The 14,648-nt window shown below is 38.8% G+C and overlaps 1 protein-coding gene across 2 annotated transcripts in view; it reads left to right on the top strand.

The window, feature by feature from the left end:
- LOC127454336 (neurobeachin-like protein 2) overlaps window positions 1–14,648 on the top strand; it is a 108,613-nt gene that overhangs the window by 69,057 nt on the left and 24,908 nt on the right. For both annotated transcript variants that reach the window (XM_051721461.1, XM_051721462.1), the window contains exons 23-32: window positions 385–543; window positions 1,131–1,290; window positions 1,383–1,471; window positions 2,903–3,604; window positions 4,343–4,518; window positions 4,765–4,921; window positions 6,205–6,351; window positions 9,369–9,686; window positions 13,499–13,648; window positions 13,816–13,973. In XM_051721461.1, coding sequence (XP_051577421.1) covers window positions 385–543; window positions 1,131–1,290; window positions 1,383–1,471; window positions 2,903–3,604; window positions 4,343–4,518; window positions 4,765–4,921; window positions 6,205–6,351; window positions 9,369–9,686; window positions 13,499–13,648; window positions 13,816–13,973 — 2,216 coding nt within the window. The remainder of the gene's footprint in view (window positions 1–384; window positions 544–1,130; window positions 1,291–1,382; window positions 1,472–2,902; window positions 3,605–4,342; window positions 4,519–4,764; window positions 4,922–6,204; window positions 6,352–9,368; window positions 9,687–13,498; window positions 13,649–13,815; window positions 13,974–14,648) is intronic.

Raw genomic sequence — 14,648 nt, 5'->3', positions numbered from 1 at the left:
GTCTTTAAAGGTGCACTTTTTTTTTGTGTCATCTTAGACTTATAGTGACACCTAGTGGCTTGGATGCAACATTCTGCAGAATCAGTCATTTTCAGTTACAGATGCCATTTGTAGAAATTCAAAATTCACAGTCAGCAATTATTAATTTAATCCAAGAGAGAAAGTGTCCAATAACAGAGAGTACTAAGAGTAGTATTCGACTGGCGATATGATATGATATGAATGGAGTGCTAATCTCATGTGAGTGGTTATAATTTTTATACATATGTTTCAAAATGACAATTAAGGATATGAGGAAAAAAGTACTAAGTGTACTTTTAAAGCATTTAATCTATTCCCAACTAGGACCTAGTTGTTCACAGAATGTTCTGTCTGTCTCTGCAGGTGATCAGTGTTCTGGATGTGTTGCACACTATACTGAGGAGTTCTCCTTCTCCACGTGAGCAGGCTGTGACTGTTCTTTTGGAGCGAGGGGTGGAGCAGCTCTACTGTCTGCTGCTCAAACCCAATTTTGGTGATGAGGCCCGTGAGAGAGTGTTCAGGGTGAGAACAAATTTAATATCATCAAAATCTCCAAGCTTTCCCTTAAATAAAAAAAATAAAAAACCACTAAAATCTTCTTGACCATAACTTAAAGGGAAATTGTGTACTTTTCTTTGGTAAAAATACATTTATATCCCAATTTAATGTGCAGAGTCAACTATAAGCAAGCCATTAGTAGTTTGATTTGCAGACGATTGAAAACACTGTGGCTCTGAGACACTATCAAAACATTGCTCTGTTTATTTTAGCTGTCCTGCATTTTAACTTCTGACTCAACTAATGATGTGAGGAGGATAACCAATGTCTGTGGTTAACATTGCTCAAAGAGACTTTACCATTTTATTCTACAATATTCTACAAAGTCATACTTCAACCGTGAATACTGAAGTGACAGTGTGCTTTAAAAACATTTGTTGCTAACAAGTTGCTATATAAGGACTACAATGGTTCTTTGCTTAATTACATGTCTTTCGTCAAGCTTGATGTTAACCATAGACCTTATTTAAATCATAAATCGAAAACTGCTATTCTTTAAAACCCATTAGAAATTCCAGAGGGAAAATACTCAAACTCTTTCTTTGCTGCAGGTCATGTATAAAGTCCTGAAGAGTGAGCGTGTTCCTGAACGCAGTAAACAGCGCATTAAACTCAAGGACTCTGGTTATCTCGGCCTGATCTGCTCTTTTGGAGACATCCCCATCACCATGACGACCGTACGCTGTCTGTATGAGCAGGTGCTCGCCACAGGTAAACTGTAGAAAAGGAGTGCAAGGATTTTCAACTTGTGCTTTAGCGTGCACAGATGGTGATCAGTCTTTTTTGTTGACTGTTTGGTGCAGATCCTGCCCCTAATTTCAGAGACCTGTTGGCTGTTGTGTACCTGTCCCATCGCGCCAACCTCAGTGTTCGACTAGATATCTGTCGTAAGGTGAGTCACTGAGAAAGGAGACGCATTTTGTTCTGCTGTTTAATAATAAAAAAGTATTAATGGTAAGCTCATCTTCCTAATAGTTCAAGGACCATTTACCTGACCAGGTAAATTAAAGGTTGTGGGTTCAAATCCTGCAAGGGCTGATCTATGATCTTGTGTACTTGAGCAAGACACTTTACTCCATTCACAATTCACACTAAGAGAGAAATGACAATGAGAAACAAATCCTGAAAGCTATCATCCAGTGAGTTTCACACCAAAACTGTTCACATCTAAAACACAATTCATTTTGTTTCGGTAACAAGCAAGCAAACCCTGTTTCAGGAATGCATGTGCTTAAGAAAAAGGATTGGAATTTAAATAAAATTACATTGAATATATTTAAGGGATTAGGACCCAAGGCAGCTACAATACTTGCCAAATAAATAAATAAATGGACTATTTGGCTACATCCACATGAATCCAAAAACACTTGAAAACGGCATTTTCGAAACGTTCACCGTCTAAACTACCGTTTTCAAGCATTTTCCAAAAGTTTCTTGTCCACACTAAAATGTATGAAAATGCTTAAATCTCCTTACTGCGCATGCAAAAAACTGTCGTTCCATGTACGTTCTGAAACGCAATTGTCCTTGTGGTCTGTTGCCAGCAGTTCCGAGTAAACTTCCCATCACCTTTGAAGGAATGTAATGTGAAGGCTGTACAAAGTAACATTAATCTTTCACAAAGCTCTCAAAGTGAAAACCAGGCACAACAATGTCACTACAAAATCGGACTGCATCACATGACAACAAATACGGCATTGTTTCAGATATCGCCATTTTCCCTGTCCACACTACAATGCGAAGATGGCGTGTTCAAATTCATCCACTAGGGAGAGCATTTTTGAAACGTTCAGTTTTCATTACCAAAAATGCAGTTTCAATGTGGACGGATGGCCAAAATGTAGAGTAAAAGATGCATTTTCAAATGAAAACGTATTTTCGTGGACATGGCCTAAATAATGCTTTGAGTTGAAACAAGCTTCTCACAGTTCTGGAAAACCATGAAAATATCAGGCAATTTTAAAATTTAGTTTTCCAGGCCTCGAAAAGTAATGAACATTAACAAAACTTAAAAGTCATGGAAAAGTGGAGATTGGTTACCTGGGGTAATGGTCAATTACACAGTTTTGTGGTCATTATAGAAATATATTTGACTGGCGAATGCTTGATTTTTCAATCAGAATTAAATATTCCAGAGAGCTGTTTAATAACACTGTATAATGATAAATCTGGGTTTTTTTAAATTGCAAAAAAAAAAAACTGGATGAATTTTCACCCCTGATGTGAATAGGTCTTTCGGAATGCATTGTTTCAATTTACATTCTCTTTCACAGCAAAATTTGTAAATTAACAGAACTTCTGTGTCCTTTTTTCATCCCTGTAGCTCTTCCATTTAATCTACTCCAATGAAGAGTATGTGAAGCAGCTCGCTCGTCAACCTGGATGGCAGGACGTTCTTACCAAACTCTACATCAAAGAATCGTACGAGTCTCGCGTTCTCAGCCAATCAAATTCCATATCCAGCCCCACCACCTCGCTGGATCCCATTCTGTCCAGACCCGTCTTCCGTCGGGAGGACAGTGCAAGTGAAGACACCAGGCAGAATGTCTTCATTTCCCTTAATGCCCGCCACGAGGAGGAGTACGAGGAGGAGGAAGGAGACAACGCAGCTCAGGATGCACCAGAGGGCTACTCCGACCTCTCAAAGTCACCCCCGTCAAACGGGCAGCTCAAGAATGACTCCCTCCACTTCAAGCCGTTTGACTCGGCAGAGCAAGGCAGTCACTCGTCCTTGTTGTCCAACACTTTGGACATTCCACCTTCGTCCCGCCTGTTGGAGGAGGAGGAGAACGTGTATCAGCCGCTCTCACCCTTCAGCTCATCCTTTGAGCTGGAAATTAGCATTCAGAAAGGACCTCAGACTCCTGCAGGAAGTCAGCCAGAGACCCCTTCTCCTCTGGAGCACAATAAATCCTTCCCAGGCTTGAGACCACGCAAGAGTTCCAGCTTGTCCAATGTTCTGGATGACACAAGCTACAGCACTGAACCACCCACAGACACCATCTCCAACACATCCAACCCACAGGTACATACTCATCAGCCTGAGCCAAGATGTTTAGATGACAATACAGCAGACTGAGGGCATAATGCCAGAACAAATTGACAAGCAAGGTTAAAAAATATGTCAAAGTTAACAATGTGCCAGGTGTGCGGTTTAATTCATTAAGAAGTTTTTGAATGAGGATGTTGTTTGTGTGCCATATACAAGGTTTCATTTGGTGATGCTAAGGCAAGCATCTCTAGTGCAGCATTACTATTGCACTATTGCTATTTACTGTAAATAAAATGCCTAAGTATTAAACTTTGTAACTAGCTCTGTTTGTGCTACATACATGAATGACACCTCAAATCATGCGATTTGTTGAGGAGAGATGTGGTATTACTTTCTTAAGCAATTGGGCTTAAGATTTGCACCTGGCGGATAATAAAACAGGCGAAGAAATCATCAGATTTATCATAGGAATATCATAGGAACTAGGGAGGGGGGCTATTTTGACTTGGGCCTGTAAGCAACACTCTAGCAAATACCCAGAACATCCTAGCAACCACCAAGAACACCTTAGCAACCATAGTTAAATCTCAGGAACAGATTATCATAGAGACTTGAGGGTGGGCTCTTTTGACTTGGGCCAGTATGTAACTACCAAGCAACGACCCAGAACACCCTAGCATCATTGCAGCGAGTCTAGTTTTTAATCTTACAGTTTTATGAGTTATATTTTATAGTTCTAAGTTCAAATTGTCACTCTATTTCTCCTGTTAGTCTCCAGAGGAGGAGTTGTGTAATTTGCTGACTAACATCGTGTTCTCTGTGCTGTGGAGTGGCACAGAGGGCCCTGAGGATGTGATATGGAGAGAAAGGGGGCAAGTCTTCTCTGTTCTCACCAAGCTTGGCTCATCTTGCCAACTGGTGAGGCCACCCGATGACATCAAACGCAGGTCAGAAGCTCAGATTGCAGCTCTAATGCTTTAGATCTATCTGTCTATCTCTCTGTCTATCTGTCTGTCAGTCTGTCTAGGAGACAAGGGCAGGGTGGAGAACTGTTTTTTGTGTGTGTGTGTGGCTTCAGCATTGCATCACCACACAGCTTGTTTTAATTCAGTTTTTTGTTTTGTGGCTGTGAATACACATTATAAGTAGGTACAGGGGTTACGGTTGCATCACGTGTTCTGTGTGTGTTATAGTTTGTTGGAGATGATGCTGGAGTCGTCTCTGTCAGATTTGAGGGACTCTCAGGGTGTGTCCCTGCTGCATGTGCCTTCTTTGCTCTGCCTCCTCAGACTGCTCCAGGATTTCCTATTTGCTGAGGGCACTGACAATCAAACACTATGGAGTGAGAAGGTAGGGAATGGAATACTAGCATTCTACTTATTAAATACTGTGCAGTATACACTGTATACTGCCTACTTTTAAATAAAATGATATGTAAGACAGAACACATTATGTAATGATTAACATTTTAAACAGTACTGAACTCATTTTTGTTACATGACCTCAGTAGCATGTTAAGCAAGAGACGTGAATTATTATGATTTTTTTTAAATAAAATCTTGTTTTGCATTTTTAAACCAATTTTGTCAAAAAGATCTTGGCAGTCTGATAAAATAAGTCAAGAAAGAGATTGCAACTGATATTGCTTCCGTTTTATTCGTCACACTGGAAATTAATGATCAAGGTCAAAGCATTGCAGTCAGGGATGCTCTACTGTACTGTATGTAGTAGTAAAATGTAGAAGGCCATCTGGGTATTGCATGCATACAAAAAAATTGCACACTGTGCACAGTATGCATACTATACAGTATACTGCAGAAATAATGAGTGTAGTATGCTATTCCTGAATATAGCCATAACTTGTGTTTTAATGCACAATCCTCTTCCACTGGCATAATGTGCATTCAAGACCTCCTAAGAAGTTTGTTCTTATGAGGTCGGAAATCGTAAATACGATGTGATTTGCGTTCAAGTAATTTTAGTCAGGAAGAACCTACCTGTTTTGCAATTTCAGATTTCTTTCTCTCTTTTTCACATATTAACATAGGCAGAAAGCTTTTTTAGCACCAATGCAACAAAATTAGGAACAGAGCCACGCATTAGGTGTGTAATTAATGCTTTATCTACCTATTTGATCATTCTTGTGAGACCAGATATAATGACGGGAAATGTAGTTTTGTTGCAAACGCTTGTTACTGCATAAACCAGCTAAATGAGTCTTATTTTTTCATTAAGTTTTATCGTTATGCTTCATTAACAATACAAAAAATGCATACAAACTTAACTGCACAGTCAAAATCCTCAAGTAAAACTGAATTATTACCAGTAACAATTTGCTTCCACCATTATTCTTAAATCGACACGCCTCCAACTTGGAAAGTCGGGGCTCGAAAAAAATCTAGAGTTTCCCACTTGTAATTATGACTTTGTAGTTCCGTTCATGTGCGCTTAACTTGTAAATACAATATTTCTGACTTGACTTGAATGCACCAGTAGTCTTTGACAAAAGAGGTTGGATGAAATATATAACATAAACATTCACAATTATAAGGATACATCTACAATCACTTGCAAAGCATTGTGTAGCATACATTCATTTGTGAATGAGTGTAGTGCATCTGTGTTTGCGGCAGATCTTTGAGGGGGTGGTGAATCTGTTGGACAGGCTGCAGGCTTGGCACATGACCCCTGGATCAACAGGGGCCTCTGAACTCAAAGAGATGTCTCTGATCGGCCTGCGCATTATCACTGGATATATTCAGCAGCAGCAGAACCCACAGGTACACACGCACACTTTTGGGCTATTTTTTATAGAATTGTTCTTCTTTAACATTTTTTCTGCTGATAGTGTGGGATGAACTGAATGATTATTATAACCACAACAATGGCAAACAAATGTAAATGAAATTAACTCATGGTGTTATTTTTTTATTGAAGACAAGTCATACCCCCTTCTGCAGGTGGAGTGTTGAATATACAAAGAATTTTCATAGTCATATTCTGGATTATTAGATATGTCTTTGGGTTTTAAATAGCTTTTTTAGTTAATAGCTTCAGTTCATTCCAGTGGAGAGCAGATGTCCATATAAGGACAGATGTGGGGTTTTTTATCATTCTCCTCCAGACTCACAAACCCATGCCACACTCTCTTGAGATCATGTCAAACTGACTGAGGACTTACTGCGGGTCAGTCTGAGACCACACTCTATCCCTATGGCTCTTTTCAGTCAGTTGTTCTTTATCTAAACATGAACATCATGTCAGCCTATACAGTACTAAGCATGTAATTGTTTTCTACAGTGTCAAGTGCTGTAATTCTGCAACTTCAATTGTTGTTTAAAAAAAAAAAAAAAAACTTTGATTTTAAGATGTGTTTTCGTAACTATACTGTATCGTAACTATAAGCAGGGCCCAAAATTAGAGAAAATTTGCTGGCCATTAACCTTTCTAACAAGCCATGAAACTGTATTTTGCATTATTTTTATTAGCAAATATTAGTAAATTTGTTGAATTATTTAGCTGTTTTTCATGCATATTTTTATTTGCATTTGGGCCTTGGCCAGTGCTAATTGTGGACTCGACCGCAAGACTTGAAAATGCAAGAATATATTCATTGGAATGATTCTTTGGACATAAATTCCTGAATGAAACCATGAATGAAAGTGTCACAGTTAGGCATGTAGCAATACATGTTATGATACGATGCAGAAGCCTCACTTTACGAAACGATTATTTAGAGAAAAAAAAAAGAGCCCACACATTTTTTTCACTTAAACTTATTCAAGGATTTGACATAAATGTATTTTAAATGTTAAGTGACACAAGAGTGTCTGACATTGGCAACATAAAGCAGAGCTCTATAATAAAGTAACTTAAACAACAGCACTGCATTTATCAGCAGATTGTTATGAGAAAAACTCACAGTATTCAATCAAGTCATTTTAATTTGAATAGCACTTTTCACAATGCACATTGTTTCAAAGCAGTTTTGTAGAAAATCATGCCTTAATGTCTTTGTTACGGGGTAAAAGGGAAAGGAGGAGGCGAGAACTGGCTTGACAATATAAATAATCTTTTAATAAAACAAAAAGACACAAGCATAAACACATGCAGGGCAGTTGCCCGTAACTCTCTCTCTCTCGAACTGCCACCTCCGGTCACATATAAGCCTGATTAGGGGCCGGGCGTGCATCATCACGGCCCGGCCCCGCCCTCCTCCTTGCCACGGTCTTGAAGCCCCCAGTGAGCAAGCTAAAGGTGACCATGGCAAAAAAAAAAAAAAAAAAAAACTCCTTTCAATAGTTAGTGGAGATAAAAAAAAACCTTGAAAGGAACCTGACCTCTGGCTTTACCTTATATGTACATAATACAACATTATTTAGTGGTTTGAGCAAAAACCGAAAATCACACGCAATTGTTTTGCCCTCTTCACTGGTTTCATTTCGCATGTAAACTTTAGCAGTCTTACCAGCTTATCCAGTGCACACAAGTGTTGTGTTTATAGCCGTTTACATTTCAATGTCGAAAGCAGAGAATAATAAGTCTCATTTAATCACGGGTTTCTTACATTGTCGCTTTTTTTTAATACGCTGGTTTTTTATTGTTATAAGCGTCTTGCTCTGCATGAAATCATAAAATCGAGTGTGGGCTGGGAGAGGCTGGCTGTTAATTGCAACTTACTGCTGATGATTCTGCCTCACAAATCCACTGATTTGCACGGTAATGTGGGCATAAATAAAACTACATTTGATGTACTGTTGCACCAGGACATGACACCTTTGTTTGGCACTTTCGACAAGCTGTAACACTAAATCTACTTGATGTTTGCCATCGGTCTTCGAGCTCTCAACTTGAGTCGCCTATGTAGACTAGTTGCTCTGTTTTCCTGTGAGCGCTTAGTGCCACCTCTCCGGGGAGGAGACTGTTTAGCAGCTCTTGATGCACTGCAAAAAAAATCTAGTTTTCCTCTAAATTACCTTAACATTCTTAAAACGTAATTTATTTACTTTTCAAGCAAAATGGGATAAGATAGTAAGCCTTGTTTTAAGATAAATCTGACAAAATTTTGTGAACTTTAGACTGAAAGCAAGAAAAAAAATCTGCCAATGGGGGTAAGCAAAATACATTTGTTTTCACTTTGAATTAAATTAATTTTTCTTACCCCAATGGCAAACCATTTTTTTTCTTCTTGTCTTAAGCATAAATCTCACTAAATTTGATTAGATTTCTCTAAAAACAATACTTAAAATCAAATGCCAGTTTGCTTGTCAAATAAATAAATAACATAAATAAAATAGATAAGTAAAATCATGTTTTAGATATTTTTACTGGAAAACAAGACAAAAATGCTTGTCTTGAAAACATTTTTTGCAGTGTGTTGCTTTGCTTGGTTTTAATCACAATTATGTTTTTATTTATGTATCGCACAATACATGATATCAAATCATGAGCGTCGTATCGTACAATACAATACGATACAATATTTTTTTTACACCCCTAGTCACAGTAGAATGAACTCAAAACTTATAAAGAGCTGCTGTGCTAATAGGGATGCCGATTTTAGGTTTGAATCCGGCCTGTGTCATGTTCTTTATATACTAGAGAAAAAACAATTAATTTCACAATAGAAAATGCAAATTTAAAGAAAGGCCTATTGTGTTCAGAAAATGTTTGTACATGGAAAAAACATGAAACAAATACCCCCAAACTGTTACAGTAATATGCTAATATAAACATTTAATATTTTCTATTTCCTTCTTTCTTTCTATCTCTCTCTTCCCCTCCCTTTTCATTACAGGTGTGTGAGATGGCATGTTTAAAGCTGCATATTCTGCTACAGACTGTGTTAAATTTGTCCTGGGAGGAGGTATGTTTTCTGCTGGGTCGTCTTGGTGCACCTCTTTGGCCTGCAAAATCTGGTTCTGACCCGGGCACCAAGGTTTTGCTGAGCTCATTGGCGCCCATCGTCCGTGCACTGCTGGACCAGCATGCAGATCGCACCACCCTTCAGAAGATGCTGCCCAACCTGCCCGCCACCAATGGTAGCCCCTCCTTCGCCCAAGATCTCCACAACTACTGCAGCACTGCAGAGTGGCAAGATTTCTACCAACACCATGTCAGTACAACAATTCAAACACTCCTCATAAAGAGACAGTTCACCCAAAAACGAAAGGGTGAGTCATTATTTACTCACCCCTATGTCGTTTCAAATCTGCATGATTTTCTTTCGTCTATGGAACACAAAAGATGTTTAGCAGAATGTTCATGTTGCTCTGTTCCATACAATGAAATCAGATGGTGACCCGGGGCTGTGAAGTCCCAAATAGGACAAGAAGGCACTATGAAAGCATAAAAGACTCATGTGCTCTATTCCAAGTCTTCTAAAGCCATTCGATAGCATTGTGTGTGGAACAGACTGAAATTTAAGTAGTTATTCACTTGACAGCTGTAGTCACCATTCACTATCATTGTATGGAAAAGAGAAGCTTGGACAATCTTCTCTATATAAAAAAATCTCCTTTTGTGTTCCATTGAAGAAAAAAAGGCATATGGGTTCTAAAAGACATGAGTTGAGGAAATGATGACAGAATTTTCATTTTGGGTGAATTGTTCCTTTAACAGACATATCCTTAAACACACAGACTTTTTACCTCACTAAGGCATTTATGATAAATGTCAGTGTCATCTTAAAAAGGTCAAACAAAAACCTGCTTTTGTTTTACCTTTTTTGGATGCAAAAAGACAAATATACGTCTCTTGACTGTTATTCTCTGTCAAACACAGCATAAGCTTATTTCACACAAAGCTCAGTTCTGAAAGACTATATACCCGATTTTGTTTTTTTAAATAACCAATCACCTCATTCTCATTTAGAGTATACATCATTTAATTGCCTCTCACTTATTTAGCTTCTCTAAAGCTGTTTGACTACCTTTACCAGGTCCAGCACCAGTGTTATAGACCCCAAAACATCATGAGTGAATAACTCGCTCTCTGGACGTGTGTTTGTTTTAGCGTTAGGGCACTTTGACTGTTAATCCCCTTCCACTGTATTGATGAACTCTTTATTTAGACCCCGTAGAGATGAAAGCTGCTCATCCAGTGCCAGTTCAAGATGGAAAAATCCTGATTTATCCCCCCATCGCACAAATCAATAACAACCCATGTGTTTAAATTAAACAGACATTGTGACGGAGAGAGCTGGAGGGGATTTATGGACAGAGGAGTGTGAGAGCGTGTGCTTATAAATCTGCCCTGTTTGGACTGTTTGTATATACAAATCACATGGTGTATTAACATACCTTGAATCTAAAAGTAAACCATGTTTTATGCCATACCCCATATGTACACTATATGGCCAAAAGTATGTGGACACCTTCTTTAATTAACGGCTTTGGTTATTCCAGTAATTCCAGTGATGGCTAATCATAATGCTACAGCATACAGTGACATTCTAGAAAGTTGTGTGCTTCTTACGTTGTGGCAGCAGTTTGAGAATGGGTCCTTTTCTGTTCGAGCACGACAATGCCCCTGTGCATAAAGCGAGATCCATAAAGAAATTGTTGACTGAGTCTGATATGGAAGAACTTGACTGGCCTACACAAAGCTCAGACTTGTACCCCATTGAACATCTTTACAACATCCATGTTCCAACATCGAGGGGAAAGGTTTTCCAAAAAGGTTGTTGCAACAAAAGGAGGGATTAGTTCTCATGGTTTTGAAATAGAAGGAATAGTTCATTTACTCACCCTCATGCCATCTCAGATGTGTATGACTTTATTTCTTCTGCAGAACACAAACAAAGATTTGTAGAAGTATATTTCAGCTCTGTAGGTCCATACAATGTGACCTTTGCAGCTGAAAAAGCATGTAAAGGCAGCATAAAAGGATTCCATTCAACTCAAGTGGTTAAATCCATGTCTTCAGAAGTGATATGATAAGTGTGGTGAGAAACAGTTCAATATTTAAGTCCTTTTTTATTATAAATTCTCCTTCCTGCCCAGTAGGTGGCTATATTTACAAAGAATGCAAATCACCAAAAATAAAAGAAGAAGAACTCTTACACCCTGTCTGTCCTGTTTTGCGCTGCATGCGCTGGCACTTCCTTGTGGCATAGTGAAAATTAGCCCTGCCACTTTAAGGATCCGACACCAAACCCAAACCTGAGAAGATAAAATGGCTGCTCGTTAAAGAGCACAAAGTGAGGTGTCACAGGTGTGGGGTGCAGTTGTTTGCAGTGCTGGTGTATGGGGAACATTTGCCATTGTGTACGTGTGATGTGAGTAACAGGAACGCCATCAGAGGAGCGAGGACTAAACAAAGAGGGACTGATAATCAGCGGTGTGCACCAAAAAGTGTAGCCAGGATTATTGACAGGACAAAGCTACCAGACTGACAACTTGAGTTTTGTGTTGAGAGGCATTAGTTCACTCAATTGCTCTACAACCAAGTTTAAATGGAGCCAAGCATCAGAAGTTGAAGTGATCGCTTGTATCTTCTGACCTGCCCAGATTCCCTTGTTTGACTCTCCCTCTGCGCTCCTGCAGCAGTGCCTCACAAATATCAAGGTGCATGCAGACATACTTCTGACCCAGCAGCACACATTCATTTACTTACCCCAAGAACACCTGAACTCTCTCTCTTACATCCACATACACCAAACACAAACATATACCCATGTGTTAAGTTGGTTTTGGTTTCTTGATGTTTAATATGGTCATTTGAGGCAGTTTGTGTTTTGTTTTGATTTAATATTTACTTTTTATTTTTTTTATTGAATTAGTTGATTTATACTTTCATCATTGTTTAAAATAAATGTGATGTATACATTATTTAGCTGTAATTTTGGGGTAAGTAAATGAGTGTGTGCTGCTGGGTCGGAAGTATGTCTGCATGCACTAATGCCTCTCCACACAGAACTCAAGTTGTCAGTCTGGAAGCTTTGTCTTGTAAATAATTTGTGGTGCTCACCACTGAATATCAGTCCCTCTTTGTTTAGTCCTCGCTCCTCTGATGGTGTTCCTGTTACTCACATCACACGTACACAATGGCAAATGTTCCCCATACACCAGCACCGCAAACAACTGCACCCCACACCTGTGACACCTCACTCTGTGCTCTTTAACGAGCGGCCATTTCAGGTTCTTCTCAGGTTTGGGTTTGGTGGCGGATCCTTAAAGTGGCAGGGCTGATTTTCACTATGCCAACAACACAAATAAATGGTTTAGAATGCTCGTTTTGACGTGTCCAATGTAGACAGCCTCAAGCCACTGCGGAGTGACGATGCAACATCTTTCGCGTCTGGTGTGTTAGGAGAGAAGAGCGCTTGGTAGAGCTTATTGAAAGTGGAGATTTATAGTAAAAAAGGACTTGAAAATTGATCGGTTTCTCACCCACACCTATCATATCGCTTCTGAAGACATGGATTTAACCACTGGAGTCGTATGGGTTACTCTTATGCTGCTTTTATGTGCATTTTGAGCTTCAAAGTTTTGTACCCTGTTAACTTGCATTGTATGGAACAACAGTACAGAGCTGATATATTCTTCTAAAAATCTTTGTTTGTGTTCAACAGAAGAAGAAATCATACACATCTGGGATGGCATGAGGGTGAATAAATGATGAGAGAATTTTCATTTTTGGGTGAACTATCCCTTATGCTGGAATTTTACTGGAACTACTTGAATAGCCAAGCCATTAATTAGAAGGGGATGTCCACTTTTGAGCATATAGTGTATGTAGGTGAAAGAAGATGAAGTGAAAGAGAAAAATATGTTTTGCATGTTTAACATGAAAATTTGTAATGTGTGTCCACTGAATGGGTAAAATATTTATAAAATCTCATAAATTTAAGTAGGGTTAATATTGTCTAATAAAACTTAAGTAGAGGTTATAATTTGAGATTTGCTCCATAATGTATTCCTATAGGTGGAGCCCACTATGCAGCAATACGAGTTAGACACTTTTGGGAAGAGTCACGACCTGATGTCCAACTTTTGGAATTCCTGTTTTGATGACCTCATGAGCACAGCGCAGAAGAGAGACAAGGGCCGCACCGAATGCAAAGCCAAGTTTCAGGTGTCTGTTAAACGCATGAATTCAAATACAGTGCAAATACTTGAATTATGCTGGAATTATATTTTCACAATATTTCTGATGAAGCTCAAAAACAACAAATGTGAATATGACACCGGCTACTTCATGCAATTATAACAACGAAAGTGCACGCATTGTCATCTTTGTAGGAGCTCATCATTGACCCATATCTGAAACGCGTGCGTACTGAGAACAGCCGCTACCACAGCGTGCAGAAGATGAGTAATGGCCAGCAGGTGGTGGTGTGGAGGCACTGGAAATCCCTCCGCAGGTTACTCAGCAGTGAGAGAGGAGCCTGGGCACTCAGGTCTGCTCTCTCTATTATTGTTCTGATTCTCAGTAAATACGATGTTGAAGTGTTATTTTTATTACTGTAATATCCTCACTTATTTCCTTTCATGATTGTCTGGTGTGAGATATCAATAAATTAATTCAATATACAGTATTACGTTGGTTATGTTACGTTGTACCTTATTGGATACATAAGCGTGATTCTTTAGTTGGGGAACTTTTGACAACTAGAAATCTTCTTCACTGTAATGTGTGATTGTGTGGATTTAGATAGTGTGTGATGGTAATTATATGTCATGGTATTATTTTTTCAGTTTTTGGAGAACAAAGTTGAACAATACTTGGACTTGCTGACACAACAAGTTAGCTAGCATAAAAAGGAGAAATTGGTTGTTTCCTAATTAAAATTCTCAAATACTAATACATTTGGTAATGACACCTAATAAAGTTGTTCTTAGAGCATGCTGTAAAAATATTAAAATCAATAACATTTCTGATCTTCAACCTAAAATGCTTGTTTTGACGGTAATGGCAACAGTACTGAGGATGGCAATTCTTTGTGATTCAGCTCTACGCAGTTCCCTTAATAGAAAAATTGAGCTGTTCAATGGCTTTTAATGAAGTTCAGTTGCATACACTGGTGCCGTGTATTCAGATATTTTAGTATGTGTGCTGGTGGACTGAGTGGAAG

The sequence above is a fragment of the Myxocyprinus asiaticus genome, chromosome 16 (assembly GCF_019703515.2).
Source record: "Myxocyprinus asiaticus isolate MX2 ecotype Aquarium Trade chromosome 16, UBuf_Myxa_2, whole genome shotgun sequence".
Taxonomy (NCBI): Eukaryota; Metazoa; Chordata; class Actinopteri; order Cypriniformes; family Catostomidae; genus Myxocyprinus; species Myxocyprinus asiaticus.
Note: the sequence above shows the minus strand (reverse complement) of the source record. Positions and strands in the feature narration are given on the sequence as shown.